At 34.7% G+C, this 24,529-nt stretch overlaps 1 protein-coding gene across 1 annotated transcript in view; it reads left to right on the top strand.

The window, feature by feature from the left end:
- CEP170 (centrosomal protein 170) overlaps window positions 1-24,529 on the top strand; it is a 96,619-nt gene that overhangs the window by 36,598 nt on the left and 35,492 nt on the right. Inside the window, exons 7-9 of the mRNA XM_069009904.1 lie at window positions 408-542; window positions 8,592-9,068; window positions 11,738-12,381. Coding sequence (XP_068866005.1) covers window positions 408-542; window positions 8,592-9,068; window positions 11,738-12,381 — 1,256 coding nt within the window. The remainder of the gene's footprint in view (window positions 1-407; window positions 543-8,591; window positions 9,069-11,737; window positions 12,382-24,529) is intronic.

The raw sequence follows: 24,529 nt of genomic DNA, 5'->3' as shown, positions 1-24,529 counted from the left end.
AGTTCAGATTTCATTGGAAGGTCAATGTGGGTAAGAATGAGAATCTTCTCACAGAAATAGCAGCAAACAGCTTTTAGGAATGTACTTCTCTCTTGATGACTTCAAACTGAAAGAAGAAATAATATTTACAGATATATCAGGGTAACAATAAGAGATGCCAGCTGCCTTTGCATAAACATTTGTGCCAGAAGTTTTGATCAGGTCATTAGTAAGCTTTTATATTTAGAACCCAGATCAGTTGTCCAGCCTCCAAGTTTGTTTTGTATTTAGGCAAATGCACGCAACCATTTCACTTCAGCTTCCAGGAGAAATGATCCAAGCAAATTACTTTCTCTTCATGTTATTTTGACCTAAATATCACAGCTAAACAGAAAAGTCATATCCTCTGCTTTGGGCTGATTTTATAGATCTTTCTGCCATGCCTCGTGGGACACCTTTGTATGGACAGCCAGCCTGGTGGGGTGAAGATGAAGCTGATGAAAAAGGTGGTTGTAAGCCAGATAGCAAGCATGAAGCAAAAATGCCTGAGACAGGGGCTTCGGGTAAGTCAGTTGTCTTATTTTTGTTTGATTTATTTTTCTCTTTACTGAACTGCATGTATTCTTAATTAGGGAACTAAACAGATATTAATGTCTGGAAGTTTCACAGTGTGCATAGATGAAAGCCTGTTAAAACTTAGGGTAGTTTAAAAATACATATTTTGTGAGAAATGGTGCATTTCCAGAGATCAATTGCACATGTGATGTGTCAGTTTTCTAGTATATAATACCATTTTTCTATCAGTAAGTGTAGCAAATAACATTGCCTGAACCAGTGTGTCCTCTTTTACAGTTTAATCCATATCTGTCATTTTATATGCATAGGAATATTTCATGGAAATAATTTCTGAAAATAAATGGTAGTGCTTTATATTTGTGCCTGACTTTTAGCTATATAAGGTTATCTGTGCTAACATTCTCTTCTGTAATTCAGAAATGCTGTATTAGTGGGAATTGCACATCATAGTTCTTGAAGTAAAGATTTGAGCAGTCTAAAGTTAAACTGGTAATGTTTATTTCCCCATAACACAGACCTTTTTATTGGTTAACTTGTCTAGACACAGTATGTATTGCCAAAACTTCTATCGCAGTGCCTATAATTAGGCTTTTATATCTATCGTCAGGCATATAAATAAAGTGACTGCTATTCTAATAAAGACAGTAACTTAAAACTTGCTCAAGTTAGGACAAAATTCAACCATGTTTGTTTAGCTCTTTAGACACACATTTAAGGTCCAACAGTTTTAAGTTTGCAGTTTTTTAAAGTACTTTAATTGAGGTGGGAATTTCTCTTTTCTGTCATAGTACTTGCCTTGGTTAACATGAATCATATTTTGCAGGAGCTGGAGGGAAGTCTAAAAACATGTAGATCAAACTAAATGAACACTTCAGTGCAGTGAAAGCAAGGTCTTTGGAATTAACTTTTTGCCATACCCTTTTTAATGACCTTTTTCATATTATTCTAAAGTTGTCATCATTCAGACAGTAGGGTAAATCCATTAAGATTTGGACTAGTATAAAGAAACCAGATGAAAACATTTAAATTAGCTTTCCCTCATTAAATATAGGATTATTGAAAGTAATATCCTAAAGTCTGTGGTTTTGATGCGATGCCATGCCATTAGCAAGGTATGACACAAGATGCCAGCTGGTATTTAGTAGTGTGCCTATTCTTATTTTTTATAATTTTAAATTGCTTTTTCAGAAGCATCAAATTGCATCAAGTGGTTTACATGCTCATGTATTTATTTTATCAAGAGATTTTTCGACAAGTGACCAGTGCTTCTATCTTAGTTCCTGAGTTCCAAGAAAAATAAGATTCCAATTTGCACTCAAACTAATCATGGAGATGCCATCTGTTTCAGCAGTAGACAAAAATAAATTTGTTCTAGACCGAACTTCAGTAATTTTTGACATGGTTTGCTTATAAGTCATCATAAGGTAAATGATGAATAGAGAAAATGGATTAATATTTTCTGAAGTATTTAAATTTTTTTGTTTGTTTTCCATATATATACACTGTAAAAAACCTAAATTTGGGCCCAAAGCCTTCTTGGCAAATACACTTCTTCCTTTCTTTTTTTAAAAAATATTACAAATTCCTTTTACTTATGTTGTTGCTTTTGTTTAGCTATGAATGTATCTCTTATCACTAGTATTGATCTAACTAGAGTGTAGGAATAGCTTTTATTTCCTCAAACTGAAAAACTCATAAAGCTGCAGGAATGGAATTCAGTTTGAAACAAAATACTAAACAATAGCTTATGTGAAAGGAAGACACGAGAAAAAGCCAAAACCTGACATTTTTGCAAAACTCTTTAATTTATGAGGATGTAGAATTAAAATTCCTTGTATAGACAAATGATTTATTTATTGTGATCACTTAATCTCTGAGTAGACACTAATTGTATGTTCTACTAGTCTGGTTTTTGACTGTTGCAGATATTTTTTAGTAGTGTTGGCAGAGAGTCTGAGGAGAGAATCCATATAAGAGTTGGCATTTGCTTCTGTGGACACTTCCACAGTCTCAGAACACTGTGTCTGTGTAGAAGTGTGCAAAAGACATTCTGAATGTTTTCATGCAATTTTTGGGCTGCTTTCGCCTACAATTGCGTTCTATGAAAAGATGAACTTCTTTTCAACAAATTATGATGTATTTTCTTCAAGCACTTAGGTTTTATAATGTAGATTAATATAATAGTAGGAAATCACTATAAAGACACACTTGTATGGAAGAAAATTGGGAGCTTCACAAGACTGTCATGCTTGAATATTTTTAAAATATAAGCCAGCTTGAATAAAAAATGTTCAAGATTGGTGCAGTTAATTATTCTTTCATGGGTTAAATTGTACTAAGTAGCTTGAATAAAAAATGTTCAAGATTGGTGCAGTTAATTATTCTTTCATGGGTTAAATTGTACTAAGTGTTTAAAACACTGATCTAGGACATGCTTTTTAATATAAACTGCCTAAAAGTAAGTACATTACAGGTGAATTCTAAACTAAATCAATAATTCTAAACTAACTCAAATCAATAAATCAAAGTCTGATAACATTTTAACAAAGTAATCCCATTAAAAATATTTTGTCATGCTTTAATGATTTATTACATGATTATTTACTGAATAGAAGACTTGAATTCTAAGAGATGGGGCAAGGTTTAATGAGGAGATTGAAGCGGGAGATTTGTTTCTGTTAAGCCAACTATAGACAATTAGTCTTTACAGTCTCAGGTTAATAAGATTATTTCAATGTTACTGTATTTCTATCATAACAGAAACTCACTAATGAAAATTATTTACAAACAGAGCAGAATAGTCTGGAAAACTTTGAAAAGAAAAATCCTTTCTACATTTTGCAGACGTCTGTAATGCTCCAGTTTAATGATCCATAGGTCTACTAGTCTGTATTAAAATGAACAGTTGTGTGTACATCTCTGGTGTGACTTTATGCTGCAGCTGTTAAATGTCCATGTTATTGGCAGGTTTATGGGGTGTGTAATTATTATTATTGCCATATGTTACACTCTCACTTCCTGGGAAAGCAAAAACTGCGTTCTCTGCTGATCTTAGTACTAGTTGTAGAATTTTATGTCATTAATGCCTTTACCAGAAATCTAAGAAAAGACAGAAAAAAGTTTTTAAGAAGACTTTAGGAATCTGAAGTAATTCTTTCCACTTGGCATGAATTTTAATTCCAGCATTGCACAAGAAAATGTCAGATTAAACATTCCTTGGATTTTCAAGTGTCATTTTCAGGTAAAGCAGGCTGACAGTTACGTGAGAAATACCAGTGTAATCAGTGTGTGTAGATTACACACACTGTAACGTGTGATGCTTAATCAGGAGTATTAGCAGTTAAGTTCCTAGAAGTTTGTTCTAGAATTTTGATGAGTTTTCTCTTGAAATATGTGCAAGTGCTGCATATAAGGCTTGCTTTGCAAAGCTCTAGCAGTACATGTGCACAGTATGTCACGGGGAGCTTACAGAACTCTTTAGACTACTTGCAGCAATATATTTAAGTAAGATTAGTTTGGCCCTTTTTTCACTTAAATTCCTTTAAAGCAGGTAGTTAAATGATTTATTATGAGAGCTGGGGATTTATATACAATGCTGGTTTATATTTTTATTTTGAAAGAGCAATTCTGATTTTTTTCATAAGACTGGTTATGAAAACATTAAAAGACAAAGGTCTTCATATTCGATACTACGTGAATCATTGTATGTATTTATTGAAATCTTGTCTTTAAGTAAAAAATGAAAAGTCTACTTCAGTGACAAAGCAAAAGAAAAAAACCCTGAAATGTAAGTGGGAAATAAAAAATAGGAATATGAAAAGAAAGAGGAAGGAAAAAAAGAAATTCTATTAAGTATTTGAAAGCACTAAATTCAACTTCTTTTATTACACATACCATTACACAGTGCCAAATATAAAGCCAACATTAAAAATATTTTGGGGTGTTGTGTAAATATGATATTTTGGCTGTTTCTTATACCTGCTGCAAATGAATATATTGCTTCAGGTTTACAGACATTTTTTACAGGAAGTGCTTTGTGAATTCCAGAACATTTTCTTTTACAGGTTTCATTCTTAAAATTGTATTTTTTAGGCAGAAAGAAAAGAGCATTACTAAAAATTTGAAGATTGTGTAAAATATTTTCTGAGATTCCCTATCATTGCAGATGATAATATATTAATACACAAAGGCAGTTTTACACATCTGAATAGCACAGACACCTATGATTTTTCTTGTCCAGGCTAGCAGGTAAAATGTTAAGATTCTGACTACCTGTGTGTGTAACTTGAGAAAAAAGACTTAAAAAACGCCCAAAAGTCCTAGAAAGTGTAATCGATTCTGCTCATGTCACAGAGTGAATGTTGCATTTCTGATGGTCATCTCTGAATACAATAGAATAGAGTAGAATAGAACAGAAATCCCCAAGGTTGGAAGATACCTTCAAGATCATCCAATCAAACCATCCAGCCAGATCCAGCTGCCTCTTGCACACCTCCAGGGATGGTGACTCCACGGTAGCCCTGGGCAATCTATTCCACCCTAACAGTGAAAAATATTTTTCTAGTATGTAATCTGAATCTCCCCTATCTCAGCTGAAGGCCATTTCCTCTGGTCCTCTCACTGCAGGCACTGTAGAAGAAATTGGCCCCCACCTCAGTACAGCCTCTTTTCAGGGAGTTGTAGAGAGCGATGAGATCCCACCTGAGCTTCCTCTTCTCGAGACTAAACAAACCCAGCTCCCTCAGATCCATCCTGTAGTAAATGATCTCCCTGAATCTCCCTTTGGTTAAGCCAATGGTTTCCTAAATATTACATAGTTTCCCTCCTAGTCTCTCCTAGACTGGTTGTTTCAATAATAGTCTCAGTACAGCTGGGTAGCAGCTACCAATTACTGCTTCCTTGCCTCCTTTGTAGAACCAGTTGCTCAATTGTCTTTTATAGCTCTAGACCTTTGAAGAGTGAGAGCTCCCTTTTCACAAACAATCCCGTTAGTTCTTCTGCTCCTTTCCTTTTAGTTTTGCCAGTTATGAAATCTCTTCAGTCCTTGAAGAGATTGCAGTTCACAACTTACCCATCCCCTCATTTTCCCCAAACTCACTTGGGAAAAGTTGCCTTTTTTGCTATACCTATACTATACTTATTCTGTTTAAAAAATTGTGGAGCAGTGACAACTACTATCTTCAATATTTGCTTTCAGTTTTCTCCTAAAGGTGTCTGTATTTAGTCTGATATATCATTTCCTTCGTCTTGGCAGATGACATTTTATAATAGGATTTCAAAGGTAAGGCTGTTTTATAGATCACTCTTTGTAATATTTAGAAAGCTGTAAGGACTTGCATTTAGAATCTGAGTGAAAAATACTGAAGGGTGGTTCAGATCAGGATATGTATTAATTTTTTGTTTCCTCATTGTTTTCTATTCCTTATTTTAATAATTCTGATGCTTTTAACTCTTCTAAAAATGTAAGTACTTCCAACTGAAAATAGGATTTTAAAGTAATTAAAATTAACTTATACTTCAGGTATTTTTATTTATATAATTGTCAAAAATTTTTCTAGTTTAATAAAATTTACAATTTAGTTGTAGTTCAGTTTCTTGCTTCATTTGAATAAACTCTGTCTTAATTTAGATTCAAACTATATACTAGCGTCTGTTTAATCAAAAATATTTGAATCAAATACTGTCCATATTGTTATAGTATAAACAGTTGATTTGAAATGTTAAATTTGGTGCAGACAAGTTTCACACAGAAATTTTTTTATTAAGTCCTTCATCAATGCTGACAAACCAGTGTGAGAGATCCTCTCACTGCCGTGCATCTGATGCAGTTTGCCTACAGTCTTATTATTTTCAAGAGATGGTAATAAACCAACTATTGTATAATTACGGAAAAATATTATGTCTTGTGTGGCCAGCAGGTTGCTCCTGCCTTGCCCCAAAGTAGAAATAGTTCTCAAAACAGAGTATTAGCCAGTTATCTTTTTTGAAGGAGCGTTGAATGCTCTATCTGGCTTAATTATTGGCTACAGGAATTGCATGATATTGTTGACTTGAAGTTCTGAGTAGATCCATGTGGGGGAAAAAAAGTTGTCTATGAATTGGCTGTGTGGTGGGTTACTCTCCTTTTTGGTGACTGTTTGATATTGTAAGGATTCAGGCTCTAGGTTTGATCCTACTACAGCTTGATCCATTTGTGCTTGTTAGCTACGTGAAACAAATGGAGCGTGATGGTGGTTTGCCTAAAGTCTAGGAGCTGCAAACTGTGATTTTTGTTTATTTCTTACATTCTCTATATGAACAGAGAAGTTTTTTTAATAACCTTTGCATCAGTAAAATCGATTAATTCTGTACTGTGTGTCTGCTGGTAAGTGTTTTCAGGAAGGGTATTACAAAGGCATTCTGTTTCCCAGGGAGGCAGGTAGTGAGGTGCTGTTGTAGTGCCTGAAAACAACCCCACAGACATGAGGCAGCTGATAGTGCAGTGAAAAGTGATAGCTAGGGCATTCTTAGAATCCAAAAAAACAGTAGAAAAACCTGTCTGAATTCTGAACATGTTTTGTGTTTGTAACAGCTACTGTTAGAAAAAATAAATTCAAACTGCTTTGTTACCTGCATTGGAGTTATTTTATCCAATGGATATCCAAACATTGCAGTAATAAAGAATGTGTACTGCTCTTGTTTTCATTCAATAACACTTTTTTTTTAACTCTTCTAACTATTATTCTTTCCCTTAAATAGTTTATTTCTCTGTATCACACTACCATCCCTTTTTTCTTTTAATTTTTAACCTTTTCATAAATCCTCACAAGAAGTATGTGTTTCTGAGGAACAGCATAGGTACATTATTCCATCCTGCATCCTTTACCCTTTAAATTCCTGACTTCAGTATAAATGTTTCTATTGCTATTATTGCATAATAGGTTCATACACAAATATTAACTTTCTCAGCTGAGGTAGTGTGGTTTTTTTCACCCAAAATCAATTAATTGCAGTCTTATTTCTTTGCTTGGCAACCTGAAATGATTTCTTAAACATCTTAATGTGGTCCATGATAAATCGCTTAGCAACTATTCCAAATTCTTTTGCTGGAATCCAACGTGCTATTGCCGCTAATGTCTCAAACTTTTGTTGCTTTTAGCACATCTCTGCACCAGGTATTTTGGCTGACGTAGTAGTTCATGGAATGCAATCAGAAGGTTTGTTTCTTAAAAGCACATTGGTAGCTTTGCTACAACCACAGGAAGCTTTAGCCTTCATTTAAAGGCTATACAGTGGAACTTGGAATTACTACCCTGTGCTTTTTCTACTTTCTGCTTTTTTCAGCCACTGAGAGCATGGCTTGCTAACATTCTGCATGCTTCCAGCTATTGTTCCTTTTTCTGCTCATCTACGAACTATGGCAACAAGTAAAATAAGAGGACATGACAGTAGAATTTATCTTCATTCTTTGGTTTTATCTTTTGTAGAAACATAAAGGGTTTGAATTCCACAACGCTTTCCAGTGCTTAGCAGTGTTCAACTTTCCAAGCCAGAATTAATGTTTATCTTGCATTAATGTGTGAATTGTTTTTCTGAAGAATTTGGCCAAACAAAATTATGCTTTCTATCTACTTCAGGAGATGGAAGATCATTAGCACTTGTTTTGGGAGCACCTTGATTTCCTGTTTTCTCCAATAGAATGGAATTGCAATAATGATCAGCTCAACAATTTCTCTGTTGTGATTTACCTGTTTTCCGTGTTCAGATAACTCATCTGACCTTTGCATCTTCTAAAAATATTTTGCGTGCACTTTGACAAATGCTAAGTGAGCTTTTTGCCACTTTGCGCTTTTCACAGCCAAAGTTCAAACTGCCTTTTCATTAATACTTTTGGTATGTAATTCTGGAATTATTTTTCCAGAACTATGGTGCTCAGTCTACTCCACAGTCTTACTGTTTATTCCAGAAATTACTCAAGTGGCCTTTATAGGAGTTCAGAAACTTCTTGACGAGTTCCCAAGTATTGTGAAATCTGTTTTTTTCATTTTTCCTAATAGGATGCAGCACAGATGCCAAGCAATCTGAGGAGCAGTCTGCATCTGCAAATGAAGAACTTTATCCTTTCTGTAGGGAGCCCAGTTATTTTGAAATCCCTACTAAAGAATGCCAGCAAGCTTCACAGGTAGCAGAGAGCACTATTCATGAAATTCCCACAAAAGATACCCAAAGCTCCCACACTGCAGCTTCTGGGCACGCTTCCTTTACCATTGAATTTGATGACAACACTCCAGGAAAAGTAAAGATCAAAGATCATGTCACAAAATTCACATCAGAGCAGCGTCATAAGTCGAAAAAGCCTTCTTCATCCAGTGGTCAGGACCTGCCGGGGCTTCAGACGGTGATGATGGCTGCAGAGAGCAAAGTAGCAGATTGGCTTGCACAGAACAATCCTCCGAGAATGGTATGGGAACCGACAGAGGAGGATTCCAAAAGTATTAAGAGCGACGTTCCAGTGTACTTGAAGAGACTGAAAGGTAAAGTGACTAATTCCAGCTGTGCTTATTCTGAAAGCAGCAATTCCTCACCAGCATGCAGTCAGAGGATCCCTGAGCCCTTGCGGAGTTCAGATGAAATCACAGATACTCCACATGTGTGCAAGGATCTAGGTTGGGAAATTTTATTGCTGAATAAAGTCTTACAAAGAGCATAAGAAACCAAATGCTGAATCATCGTACAATCAATATGCTAATTGGATATGTTCTAGAATGGCTGAAAACATCAGATATTTAAACATTGATCTTGAAAAAAGGAGAAAACCCAAACCTTAGTTAAATTCTATATATCTCACTTTTTCTCATGAATTACTTTAAAAAGCTGAATTGCTTTTTAGAATCAAAGCTCTGAAGTTCAATTTACGCTTTTAGCAACTCTTTCAATGGCAGTGCTGTGAATATTTTTTTGTGTTATAAGAAAATAATTTATGGCAAAGAATACATCATATAGTCATTCTGCTTAGGTGGATCATGGAGTCAAGTTTGAGTCAGGAATCAGAAATAAAGCAAGAGCTTCAAGTTTTATACTCAGTTTATGGAATATTGTATTTATATGAGTGCTGCTGTTGAATGGAGTTCCAGGTGATCATACACGTTCATTTATTGCAGACAGTGACATTTCAAATGAAATTAAATCAAATGTTACACATGACAAGTGTACTTTCTCTTGAGTGTCACTTAACAGACTAGAGAAGCAGGTAGTCTTGATGTTCAGAAGAAGATTCCAGTGCCATTCAGACTTTCAGACTGAAAACTTCTGATGAACTTTTTAAGTCTCTCTTATTTTCTGTTTTTAATTTCAGCAGGTTAACCGTACAATTCTCATTTTCCTTGGCTCTGCAACATTATCATGTCTAGTTCTTAAACGAGCTGGGACTGGGTACAACATTCTTTGCCTTATTGATGAAAAGTCTCCTTTCTAAGGCTGGCTCTTTCAAATTAAGCTAAAAATAAAATTCTGGAAGCAGAATTAGATTAATGTGCTAGCATAGAGATAATAGTATATTATTTCTTCCGTTGTAAATCACATTCTTTGGCCTTCATGTAAATGTATTGGATTCATGAACGTTCTTTAACGTACTAGCCATGACACTTTGATAAATAGAAGGGGCTTTGCTTATAAGCTTTTTCCTGGCAGAAACTCCTCAAAGTCTGATTAATTTTCATCTGAAAGAGTTGTAAGTTATGGGACGCATATGGCCGGAATAAATATCTGCATTTTGTAATATCCTGTGGGCTGTTTGTATTCTCATTCAATAGTTGTGTTTTTAGATAGTAAATATACCTAGGTGCTTTGAAAGACCGATTTTTTTAAAAAAATCAAAGCTTATTGGGTTTTTTTTCTCCTCAGCTTTTTCATATAATATTCTGTACTGAAGTTCCACTGCTAAAATTATATTATATGACTTTCATTGTGGTGTTGATACTGCTTTAGTATTATTTGGAAGTATATGAATCATCACATCATTTTTGTAGGCACGATTCTAATAAATAGAAAACAGGAATGTAAGTTGGGATTTCAGCTGTGTTTTCAGTGGTATTAGTCTGATAAGTAAGATTAGCTAATATGTAGTTACTATTTAACTGAATAGTAACTGCATATCCTAACAATTTAAATGAGAAAATGTTAAAAAAATCTATCCTCTGGAGAATCAAAAATACAGAAATTATATTATGTACATATATTTATTTATTTTTATATATCTATGAACTCTTTTAACTCTTTTGGATCAAGTTTTACTCATATTTTTATATGTACATATATACGTGTATATATATATGAGTAAAACTTGATCCAAAAGAGTTCAGAGAAGGTGAAACTCTTCCTTCCCAGGTACTGAACTAAAACTTAGGAGCATTGACACTTTTCGTTGTACAGGAGGTTGGTCTGTGTTAAATACACTTACTATGTGTAGGTATCCAGCCTCCTGTGCATTTTCAGGTATCATTGCAAAGTACATTTGTAGTGTATGATTTATGAAATATGTAATCCTTATTCATAGATCTCAGAGTAGTTTGTGGAATGAATAAGTAATAACAATCATTTTACATGCACACATCAGATGCTGAGTGGAGTGAATTATGGAAAAACTCATTGTTCTTCTTGGAAAGAGTAATAAAGAATTCAGTCCAATTTTAAGTAGACATTTCTCATGATAAACTGTTGTAAATGTGGGAGGAATCCAGCAATATGAACTGGGGCTCTCTTTCCACTGTCGGAAGGACTTTATTAAGGTTTTCTTTTTCCTCTTAACCCTGCCTGGAATGTGTCAGTAGTCATTTGTAATCAATTGGCTCTGTAACAAAATTGATATAATTAAAAAACATACTATAGTACAGCTGGTAAAATACTGGCTTTTGTATGTCAGTGATTTCACAGATGAGAATATTGGGGAAAGGATACTTCAAATGCACTGCTGTTACTGATCAGCTTCTAAAATGTTTCATTGTTTGACTTGTAGCAAGTTGATAGCATTTCCAGGAACTGTACCAAATTTGCAGAGCCAGGTATTGTAAGCTGTTGGAGTGTAAACAGAAATCCAGTTTGAAATCATTTCCTTCCTAGTTCGCTGCTTGCATTTTTTTGTATATGTTATGTTGAGGTCTTTCTTTGTTTCACTGTGCTGTATATTATTTTGCTTTGCCTGTAGGGAATAAACATGATGATGGCACACAAAGTGATTCAGAGAATATTGGTGCACACCGGCATTACAGTAAAAGGGCAGCACTTGAAGAACACTTAAGGCATCATCATACAGAGCTGAAAAAGACACACCAGAAAGTCCATTCCACAGAAAAGCAGCAAGAGCAAGCTGGGTTTAGTCAGACTGCCTTTATGATTGAGTTTTTTGATGAAGACCATCCTCGCAAGAGACGTTCTTACTCTTTTTCTCAGAATGTAGGAGCTATATGCCCAGAATCTCCATCTCCAACATCTCATGCACGAGCTGAAAGAGTGAAACCTGCATCAGGAGAAAAAGTCCCTTCACCTGTGCAAGCTAGCTCATCACATCACAGAGCAGTACATGGTGTTCATGCCAAACTTCTAAAACAGAAATCAGAAGAACCCTCTGCTGCATTACCTGCCTTACAAGCTGCATTGTTAAGGAGTTCAGGAAGCCTTGGCCATAGGCCTAATCATAACCAGGAGATGGACAAAAAGTTGAAGAGCCAACAAATTTCTGCTGCTACTGAAAAGGACAATGAGGATGACCAGAGTGACAAAGGTACTTACACTATTGAGTTGGAAAATCCCAATTCTGAAGAAATGGAAGCCCGCAAAATGATTGACAAGGTGAGAAACCTAAAATGTATACTGATGTTACAAGTGTTATGTGATGTGTGGGCAGCAGTCTGCCACTTCAGTTCTGCTTATTAAAGCTGCTGCAATGACACAAGTTTCTAAACCAGTCTGTAATGATGAAATATGGAATGTCCTAAGAGCCGCAGCAGACATTTGGCTAAATGTTATTCCTGTTTCATACTGCTCTTCTCTTAAAGTTTGGTAGTTTTACTGTGTTTTCAAAAGATTTCAGTACTCTAAAAATACTAGGCACCAAAAATAATTTAATTTTTATGAGGGTGGTTTGTGTCCCTGTGGAAATACTCAATTGTTCTTAAAAGCCTATTGTGTCTCTAGTTTTCAGGATATAAATTGGTTCCATCCAAATGATCATATAGATCGTAAATGTTTTCTATACTTATTTAAAAAGTATATTCAGTAACAGTAGCTTAAATTTCAGTGTCAGTTATAAAGAGTAAGTATAAAAATGCTTTAATTTTCCAGAAGTATTTATATGATAGCAATGTAAATTTCCTAGTTTACTTATTGGTAACAATAGAAATATAAATAACAATACAAATTGTATTTGCAGTTTAAAAACTGTGTTAAATAACTGTTCTTTGGATTCAACAGGAAAATATGGGTAGCAGAAGCTATGTTTAATCATTTGGCTTAACACAACTCTTGAAATGGATTTTTTTCTGGTTTTGTTGTGTTTTCCTAGAGAATCTATTGTGGTAGAATGCCTGCAATCCAATTCTAGGCTAGGGATTTGCTAATTTAACAGGAAATTCATCACTTACTTGTTTTAGAATTATCTAAGCATTCATTTGCATGTCTAAAAAAATTCTGAAGTAGTGGGGAAATGGGACATTTTATTATAGATGGTTTTCTTTTAAAAAAGGTATTTGTGGAGCATTTGGGGACAGGGATTAAAGTAAAGGGTAGCACTTTCAATAATGTAATAAAGATAATAGTTTTGCCTCTTATGGATTCTGAAAAGGAAATTTTTTACTTCTTTGAGTCAATATTCAAAAGAAAACTGAGAAACAAAAGCATTCAAAATGAAGCAAATGAATATTAAAGAACTGCAAATTTCTGCATTTTATTCTTAAGTTATAAATCTTAAACTAAATTGCATCAGAAAATTTTTAAGTCAAGCTTTAGCTAAGTATAGCTGTTCAACAGGGCTTATTTGGAAACCACAAAAAGTAATAACATTTGAAAATAGACAATTTATGTACTTGATAAAAATGTTAATACTGGCTAATATTTATGGTCATAGAATATGCTGAGCTGGAACGGGGACCCATTAGGATCATTGAGTCAAACTCCCAGCCATATGCAGGACACTCCAAGTATCACACCATGTGCCTGAGAGTGTTAATAAAATTGCAAATTTTTGGTGGCCTTCAGTACCCGTTCAGATCATCTGAAGTCAGTTTTTTGTTTGAAACAAATCTCTCCTGTTACAGGAGAGATTCAGGAGCAGGAAGTGAATGGAAGCCTTAAAGGATGATAGTAAATTATTGCTTAATAATCTTAGTGTTATATAAAAGCTTTTGGGTATCATAAATTTCCCTTACTGCTAACTTATAAGGTGTCACCACTAGGTATTAAAGATTTACTGTGAAGTAAAGCAGAGATGTTTTTTCTTCAAGGTCTTCTGTATCATTTCACTTAGCATCTGTGTTGAAATCTTATGAACACTGTATTTTACACCCAGTTCAAAGAGCCCTGCTATGCAGTTCTTATTTGATTTGGTAATGTGAAAGCAGTATGATACTATTTTTATGAAGTGCAGAAGAACAGCCAACAAAGAAACTAAACCAAATGGAAGCCAAAATTTCGTCCTCCAACTGAGCTCAGCTTTGCTTCCCTCCTATTTTAAATTGCTTGTGCTTTGGATAATCTTACTTTGCCAAAGGGGGTTAAGTGAGTTATAAGACAAGGACTTTTGTTAGCCTATAGACTCCTGTGCTTCTTTATTGAGGATTTAAGAGAATTATTGGTTTACATTTTATCAGTTATTTCAGTATAACCACTCTTTCACTGTTGGCTAGTCAGTCCTTTTTCTGAGTAGTTACCATGTCTGCTCAATTGAGTCTCATTTAATGGTGTCTCTTGGGTCAAAAGTTTGATAATTCAAGAGTTTAATTTGCTAGGATTGGGATGAAAATGCACTACAAATAGCAAGGATCACTTTCTAAAACATTTGCACAAATAATGCAGTCTTGTCAGTAGCAATTTATATTAGAATGGTGCTAAAATCTGTGTGTGGTTTATCTGAAGAATTTTCAGTGGAATAAAGTACTTCTGGATTTGAGTATTTTTTCCCTTTTATTGGAGAAAATGGTGAGAATGACCAAAATATCCAAAGATTACTTCCAAGTGTGACTCATTCTTTGCCTTAGCCTTACTTCTTCTCTTTTCCCTGGAAAGGAACATAAGAGCAAACCACAAACGCAAGAGTAGTATTAACTTGTAAAAAATCAAGGTGGAATTATTAATGCTTCTTTGAGTTAAGAAGCCAAGAGAAACATGCAGGAAATAAAAGTTAAAATTCTCAGAAAACAAAAGGAAAACACCCATCTATCTATGTAATTCGAAAGAAGGGGGAGTAAAAATCTTAATGTTGAGCTTTATTAGTTCCTTCAAAAGTACTATTTTTGCTTAATGTAGCCTTTTACTAAAGATTCTAGGAAATAGTTTCAAGAAAAATAGATGGTTGTGTGAAATCTAGAAACTATTCTGCCCTGCTTATTCAGCATCTTAATTTCATTTAGATTGCTAAGGATCCAGTTCTTCCTCTGGTGCTCTTTCAGCCTCTAAGAAAAAAGTATTGTCACTTCAACAGAAAAGGAGTAGAATAGCAAATGACAGAACCTTTATTTCTCAACCATTTTAAAGCCTGACTTTTGAGAAAAGAATGTGAGAAAAATGCATTATTAGAAAGAAAGAGGAAGACATTTCATAAGTAACAGAGAAAAGCTTTATAATTTTGATCCTTTTCCCTAACAGAGAGGTGTAATCATATAACTGCAGTCATTCCTGTCTTGGGGTGAATGTCTGCTACTTACCTAAAATGAAAGGTTTCAAACACATTATGGCTTGTGTCTTATACAGCTTTCAAACTTGCATTTTGAATTTTTTTTTAAAAAAGATTTTATTTTAAGATAAAAAAAGAGAGTACATATGCAGATAATTTTCAGTTGTAAACATTCAAATAAGATGCAAGTAGAAATTTATGGTTGTGTCTTAATGTTCTTTATGAATAGAGAATACTTGAAAAATAACTAAACGTTGCTTCCTAAAAGTCCTTTCATTAGCCAGTGATATTTCTGCATCCAGGTGTTCAAATGTCACTTAAATTCATAGCCTACTAACCAATTGATACTTCTCTAAGGTTTAGAAAATAAATATATTAATAACAGGAGGAAAAAATAGATTATGGATATATTTTTTTATACTTATAGAGCTCTTTTTAAAATTGGCATTGAGACCAATTTCATCAATGTGTGTTAAGAGAGCAATCTGCTCTTACATACCACAAAGCCCACCTTGAACACGTGTAGCATAAAATATCCTCTACTCAAATAGCATCAGAAAGCCACAACTCTTTCTAGCAGAAGAATGGTCTTATTGTATAAAATAAAACAGGATCTTGATTTAATTTAGAACATGTTTTCAGTGTTACTTTTACCATATAAAATACATGAGTAAATGGGGCACAGTTGTAGGATTTGTTTTTCCTTTACATCCAGCCTTCCTGCTCTTTAGATGGGTTCAGTGCTTTCTTCTGTTAAGTCTTAGCAATTGCTTTCTTTTTATCTCTGAGCTGTAAATTTTCTTTCCATTTTACATTTTTTAAATAAATCAAATTTATTAGAAGAAAGTTGTTCTCAGGAGTCATATCGCATTAAAAAAATCTTCATATGCCATGGAAAAGGTAAGTCTGTCAGTGGATGAAAGAATTCAAAATGATGCTTCTGCAGTTCATCTTCCTTTTTTTGTTGATATAAAGAGACCAAATTATCATGCTAATGACTTCCCTTTTTCAATAAAGCAAAGTACTGCCAGTAATAAATATTAATAAATGAATGTGCAAATAATTCTGCATGTGTTTGGAATATTAAATACTTTGAGGCTATTGCAGTAAATAAAAAGCAACTCAATGATTTTTTTGCAAGTTCTTGAGAGCTCTTTGTTTTGTGTAGGGTTTTTTGTTGTCTTCTTCAGCCAGTTTCATTTTAGGGTATTTAAAAATGGAAATATTTTGTAGAACTTACTATAGCAGATGTAAGCTGGGCTGGGAAGGGAAGGGAAGGGAAGGGAAGGGAAGGGAAGGGAAGGGAAGGGAAGGGAAGGGAAGGGAAGGGAAGGGAAGGGAAGGGAAGGGATAGAATTGAGGCTATATGAATGTTTCAAGTCCCATCAGCTAACCAGGAAATCTGGAATGTTACAGCAGTTCATATGCATATGGAAACAGTTGGCTTAAAATTTTCTTTGGTCCCCAAATTTTTTACTTGATTTATGTTATTTTCATTTAAATTTCCTGATAGATAATTGATTTTTTCATCAGCTAAGTAAATTTAGATCGCAAATTCAACTGATTCATACTGATTCCCCAGCAGAACACTTGAAAAAATGTATCAAAATCAAACCTCAATCCATGCTTCTGCCATCTTCCAAAGACTTACTGTGACCATGTAATAATTTTGTTTTCAATGCAAACTCCTTATTCTAGATGTTTTAAAGTCTTTGTATGTAGATAGACAGGCCCTAATAGTAAAGATCTTGTTTTTAATGTGCAGGCTATCACCTTGGATTTTATTTGAATATCTACTGTGCAATGAGTTTACATAAAATCTTACTCTATTGACACAATCGTGAGAGAGATTCTTCTTTCGTCTTTAAAACTTTGGAATAGCAATTATGGAGGAAAAACTGTATTGGTGTGCACTGTAGACAGTGCATTTTCCAATTTTATTTTCTAGGTCTTTCTGCTCATGATGATACTTAGTTTGGTTTGACTTTTTTTGAGTATGGATATGAATAGGAATCTATTCTGAAAGATGATTATTATAAAATGGAATCTCCTTATTCTTTTTGCTCACAGGGTGTACCTATTCATACCACATTATAATAATGGCTAATGTGTTTTTCAAGGAGTGTTTACTTTTGAGTGATTTATTGTTGTGGCTTTAAGTGTTCATAAAGTTTGTATACCAGATCTTATCTTCTCTCTTTTTAATTTATCAATTATCTTGCAGATTGTTATTGTTATAATTCCCCTTGTTATGGAGTTAACATACATGTTATGGAACTCCTGTTGGCAATTTTTTCAGTATTTTAAGTGGAAAAGCTACCTGAAAAGAATCAACGGGCAGGGAATAAGTTAGGAGACAAAAAAAACCTCAGTATGTCTCAATGACTGTTGAAGGAACCAAGATAGATATATCTATTTTCAGAAAATGGCTTTCAGGTCTCCTGTCTTTTCACACTCTCTGGGTTTAATTGCTTTTACCATTGCTTCAGCAGTTTCTTTGAGAGCAACGCCTTGAGTCCCACAGAGTGTCTTGTTTGCAGAATGACTTTTATGAATACAGTGCTGAAAAAGCAGTAGACCAGTCAAAGCCTATCCAATCATCTGAGCTTATAAATTTTGTCAAGAGTTCAGAGGACGTTTATAATCTTTTCTTATGAGGAAAAGAGTTCTACAGCCTCTAAACTTATTGTTTCCTTTTTATTTTGGAATCCTAAAGAAAATGAATTCTTCACAGTAGCAAACAGGGACAAAATACGTATGCATGTAAATATGTAACTGGTGTCTGGTTAGAGGAAGCTCTTAGACTTGGCACGTTGATCCTTTTCATTTGCTTATGTGGCTTTTCTTATACCAGAGCATCTTGCATCTGAGTCTGTAACTTCAATATAGAGTTAAAATGACGTAAACAGCCTCTGTGAAAATCCATGGCTATTCATGAGATATGCCCTGCACAGAACACAGTCTGTTTGCCTGGGATGTCCAGGATAACTGCCAAGAACAAGCAAAAGCTATTAAAATGAAAGTCCTCAGAAGCAGCTGGGTTAAACACAGTTCATGCAGTAGCTAAACACAAAGTGAACTGAGGCATTGCACTCTTATCTCACTGTCTGAAAGGTGGGAAAAAATGTCTGCTTTTTGTCTTTTCTCTATGATCCTTAACTGACTTTACATGACCAATTTACTGTGTATTATGAATGCCTGAACTACGTTCTGTGGAAAAACTGTCAGGAGCTCAGGCTGAACACTAAATGCAGCATTGCCAAGATGATCTGAAGCTTCTTCGATTTCCTTGCTCTCTGGAATCCTCTCTTGCCATCAATCAATCAATCAATCAATCAGTCATCCTCTGAGTGTGGTTTATTTACAATTTCTTCTTTCTTAGTACACCCAAACTGTGCTCAAATCCTGAAATCCTGCTTGTATTTTCAAAATCATACTCCTTCCCTTTTTTTATTTAATTTGGTTTTTTGCTGCTCTGACTCTTACCAGTTCACAGCTCAGTTTCTGAAATCTACTTTTGATTTCTGTGACAATCAAATATACTCATCATCTTCCTTTCCCCTAAAAGGTTATGAAACATAATTGCTATTACAATTTACATTCCCATCACTTTACAATGACAAATACCTTATTTCAAATGAAATCATTTGTTCCTTGTTTATTTTGCCATGATCCTTCTTTAATGCACTGTACAGTGTAGGCCCTTGTCCCTTACCCTTGCTCTGCTTTGATTTTATTTTTTTTAACTGTTCATCTTTGAATTCCCTTTTGTCTTTCTTGTCATTGGGTTTTGTTCTGTTCCTTTAATACAGATTGCCTACACTGAAATTAATAGCATTCAACTCATGATCTTTTTCAAGTATGTTTCTAGATTATGTCCTTGACTGTTGTTAGGAGCTGAAAGAATAGAAAATGAATTATTGAAATAATTTTACTTTTCAAATACCATCATTAATGAATAGGAATTGCGACTAGAATTCTTACTATCTATTTGTTGGTTTTCTGTTAATTTTATTTATATTATTGGTAATTACTGCATATCCTTTTCATTAAGACTTCAGCAATAAGATTACTGGGGAAACTTTGTAAACTAAAAACTTTAACACTAGATAGGATTCTCAGATCTTCCCATTCTAATATACATAATCTGCTATAAAACTGAGTGAACAGATCTATTAAAAGTCTCAAATTACACTTTTTTTCCATTTATATTAGTATCTTCAGTAATGATTTGGATGAAGAACTAGCTCTGTGGTCATTAAATACTGAATAGTTACAGTATTGTAGTACTGCAGTGTGGTCGTCTTACACCGTGAAATAGTTTAAAGGTAAAGCAAATATAAAGTCCATGTATTATGAACTTTGAAAAGCATCTAAATGAGATACAACTGGAAAAAGTTTGTTTTCTTGGTCAAGAACTTTAAAGTTTATGAAAAGCACATACGGAGAACATCAGATGAGGGTTGTGGGTAGGGGTGGGGTGGGTTTAGCAAACCATTGTCTTCCCTTTGATTCAGAAGATAATGGTTTCTGTTGCCATTATTTTTTTCTGATGAGTTTTTATTTTAATTTCTTGAAAGTATTGTACATATCAAGAAAGAAAACCGACTTCTGTGGTTTTAAAGAATCATCTTGATAGTTAATTCTAAAGTCATTATGTTCACCTTTCTTCTGTGCTACAAAAAATATTAATTCATCTACTTTGGGGCAGGAGAAGGGAGAGTGAACAAGACCAATTCCTGATCACTAAAGCTAGCTTGTGCTAGAACTGTGTTGCAGCTATGATGATGAGCCAGGTGAGTCATGAGCTGTTGTCACAGGGAAGTGTATATAACCTGCCAAAAGAGTACTCTGCTTTCTACAAAATTAGTCCTTGCCAAAGAGAACAAGGCATGTGCTCAGACTTGGTCCTGGAACTCATGCTGTCTCCAAAAATATGCCAGTACCTCTTACAAGAGTTGCACCTTGCTTTTATTGTGTTCGATAGACTTTTTTAATTCTTGGATTTGGTTGGATGAAGAATTTTAACAATTACTGGTTAATGTAGATAGGGTTATATTCTCAGAATATTGGAAAAACTGTTGCTGCTATAAAGTGATAAAGTTTGTGAATATCCTCATTAAGCTACAATTGTTTTGCCATTAGTTATTGCATATTTTTTCCTTCTGTATTTTTTCAGGGCAAGTTTGCATTCCATCAAGTAGCATGATAGTGCTTTGAGACTTGATATAGTTTAAGCCTGCTGGTTTGTCCCTTTGTTTTACTGGGTGAACTGCAGAATGTAAATGGAGTATTCATAGGGGATCTTTGGAGGACTTACTTCACTGCTTTGAAATGGGGAAGTATGTTCCAGGAGCTCACCTTTTCCCTACTGCTCTAGGATACTTGGGGCTTTCTCAGGACTTTGCACTAGGAGACCTGCAATGCTAAGTTATTACGTATGGTCACTGTTATTATGGAGCACAGAATCACATAAGCTGGAAAGGACTTGGAAAGGAGACCTCTAGTCCGACCTCCTGCTCAAGGAAGCTTTGAGGTCAGCCAGGTTGCCCCGGACTTCATCCATTTGGGTCTTCATTCCCTACCTGGGCAGAGACTAGGCAAGCTTGCTTGACTGTCCTCAGAGTGAAAAAAACTTTTCTCTATATCCTGTCTCAATTTACATAAGTTGTCCCTTGTCTCCCTGCAGTGGAGCACTGTGAAGAGCCTGGCTGTCATCTTGATATGCTCCCCATAGTACTTGAGGGGCTGCTGTTAGGTAACCCCAAAGCCTTCCCATCTCCAAACTGATCGAGTCCAGCTTCCCCAGACTCTCCCCACAGGTAAAATGCTCTAGTCTTGGCCATCTTGGTAGCCCCTGCTGAGCTCCCCCAGTTGGACAATGTCTGTTGTATCACCTGTTAATCCATTTGCTTAAGAGGCCAACTGGATTGCAGGTTAAACAAAACTATGTTGAGAAAATTTCATAGACAGGTCATGACTTTCTACAGCATGTCATCATTCCCTTGCCATTCAAAATGTCCTGATTTGCAGTGGAAATTGTTTCATGCTTCCTAACAAGAAAGTAGTTATTTTTAAACACCACCACCACAGTTTATACCATGTTTGTGTCTGTTCTACCATTACAGCCATGTGTCAAGAACCCCATAAAATGGTGCAGTTTGGTAGGGTGTTTAGGTTTTTTCCATGTCAGTCAGCTTTCAGGGTTTCTGTTAAAATTCTCATCCTGGTTTTTTGTTCTGTAACTTCAGGAAACTTGAAACAATCAGGATGGAATATTGTAATCTTCCTGCTAAAATATAATTTCAGAAAAACAAACAATAGGACAGAGCAGGGCAAAAAACTTTTAGCTTTCCAGAATGATTGTTTATAGGAAGCTGATACCTTGGAAATATCTCTCTCATAGTTCCTGTTTTAAATCACACCTGTTAAAAAAACCAAAAAAAACCACCAATATTAGTATTGTTGTTTTTTTAATATTTCTAGGATTTATTCTTTATTTATTCTTTTTACATTACTCCTCATTGCCCAGATTCCCTCAAGAAATGCAAGATCAGGGTATTGTGAAAGTCCCTGTTGTTTACAGTGCTATTAAAAAGGTGTAAAAGATTTAGGAAACTTCTTTTTCATTGACAGCTGTGTGGTGGATATGTGCGATTTGTGGTGGTTAGTCACATACATAGAATACATAGAATATTTTACCTCCTTTATCAAAAATAAAGGCTTGCTTCTCATTTGTCAAACAGCTCAGTGCATGCAAATCTCTGTTGATTGCAGAACCTGGCTTAATCTTTTTCTTCCCCAAAACATAGTTAATCAAAATACATTTCATAGTTGCTCCTGACAAATAGAAGCTTTGCAGAAAGAAACTTCAGTCTTTTCGTCTAAATAGATGAGAGGTGCAGCAATATTTGTCATCAGCATTTCCTCTAAGTTATCTTGGTTTGACTAAGTTATCTCCTAGACCTCCCTTAAATGAATTTGCAATCATGAAGATATCTGAAGAACAGAATCATCTAAAGAATTGGAAGCCTTGAAAAATGTCATCTAGTCTTTGTAGGCAGATACAAGTCTCTGTCCACTCAGGCTGCCGTCACAACGGCCCCCGTTTGCACACGTACCATGTTGTAGCAACCCAGAAAGTAAAAATTGCATTTTCTAAATGGTAGAGATGATTTCCAGCTGAAACTTTCAGGACTGTTTCTGTTGAGGATATATTCTCCTGATCTGGTAAATGGAGTATGTGGATTGGTTAATCCTGAAGTTCTGATACTATTACTTTTCTGCAGATGTGTGACAGGTGTGAAAGTAATGATCTAAATTTTGTAAAATACTTAACATGAGTTATTTTATCTTGTGGGTAGTTTTAGTATTTAAACTCTTAATTATGTGTTAGTAGCAATCTTTTCAAGCAGTTTTTATATATCACAATTCTGAAATTTAGTCTTTGGGCTACATCACACTTACGTGCATCTCTTCTTATGAGAAGAGCAGCTTTGCAGTTGTATAGCAGTGGAACTTAGGACATGCACACATCAAATGTAGAATGACATTGTAGTACAAAAATACACTTTTATTGAAAAACTTTTCTTTCTAATAGTACGGTCCCCAAATATTTTGCTTATCTCCTCTGATACCCACACTTTATAGAGAGAAGGAACATTATGAGTGCTATTGCTTGGGTCTTGGTGATATCCATATTACCTTTCACAGAAAAATATAGGCAATATTCAAATTTAGTTTTGCAGTAATTTCAGTAATAGAAGAAGAATAACCAAGTTTGCTTAAACAGGAGTTCAGTACTAGAAAAGGTAAGACTGAAAGAGGCGTTATTTCTGATAAAAGTAAAGAAATTTGACATGGTAAATGAATGTGCTGTCAGATAAAAGGAAGCAATTTACAGGCAGCAATTTGCTGCTCTAGTTCTGATTAGATATGGAAGTGTGGAATTCATACTTTCCTTCCGGGGCTTATATGATAATACCAGAATTTAATTTCATTTAAAAGAACATGTAAAATTCTGTAATCAATGGAACTATGGTACACAAAGAAAAAAGTCTCTGCAGAATACTGATATATTCAAAGAAAGGAGTCAGTGGGTGGTAACTGGTTTCTATCTTCAGAAATTGCTACAACCATGCAAATCAAAAGTATATCATGAAAGCAAAATTTTAAGTTATAACACTATTTCTAAAAAAAGAAAATAAATATTTTGTAAATACTGTTAAGCAACTTCTAATCCAGAGACTCTAGATATGATTTATGTGTAAATTGAAAATTCAGGGAGCACTGCCTGAATTTTAAGATGTCAAAAAAGCAGGCTTTTCTCATGATAGCAAAATAAAAATCCAATGCCTTTGATAAAATTTCCTCAGGTCTAAATGTAGTAATGCTGTAGCAAGGTCTTCGTGTACATTTGGAAGAGCATAAGGAGTTGAATGACAGGGTGTTTAACTATTATTTTTTCCTTTGTCTGCTTCTCAGAAGCCGACAACGTTATGGTTTGTGGCCATCTAGCGGTGAATCCATTTTGAAGACACTAACCTTGTTCAGAATTGTAGTAAACCAGCCCTCTAGCTTTGCTGTGAAAAACTGGATTACAGTACACTTTTGGAGAAAAAAGAATCTGTACACCTTTTCCTATTCTGCACTAGTAGTTTTTGTTATGGGAAGATCTGTGAAGATGACAAAACAATTTTTGATGTTTACTGTTACTTTTTGGCAAACAATTTTAATGTGTGTGGGAGGTTCATTTTGTTCTGTAATTTTTTAAGGTCTAAGTCTCTAGTAGTAAAGTAGTGAATTTATTTCTTAGGCAGAAATTTGCGAATTTTATAAATTGGATGTTTCCAAGATACAAAATATTTTCTAAAATGTCTTTGATCATACATCAATTCTGAAAGCAATTCATATTCCTTGTTTTCTGTGACTCAAACAGAATGGTGGTTTTCCTACTAAAGTTCTTATTACTAAATTGCCTTGGTAATAATGTTTTCCTAGTATTTTTTTCTGAGCAATGTTTTTAAAATGTCACAGGAAAGTTATTCTGGCGTAAGCAGAAGAGATTATAAGCACCATTAGGAAACAGCAGTAAAAGAACTATGCCAGGTC

This window comes from Aphelocoma coerulescens, chromosome 3, assembly GCF_041296385.1.
Source record: "Aphelocoma coerulescens isolate FSJ_1873_10779 chromosome 3, UR_Acoe_1.0, whole genome shotgun sequence".
Lineage (NCBI taxonomy): Eukaryota > Metazoa > Chordata > Aves > Passeriformes > Corvidae > Aphelocoma > Aphelocoma coerulescens.
The sequence above is the reverse complement of the archived record's forward strand: the minus strand, read 5'-3'. Positions and strand labels throughout refer to the sequence as shown.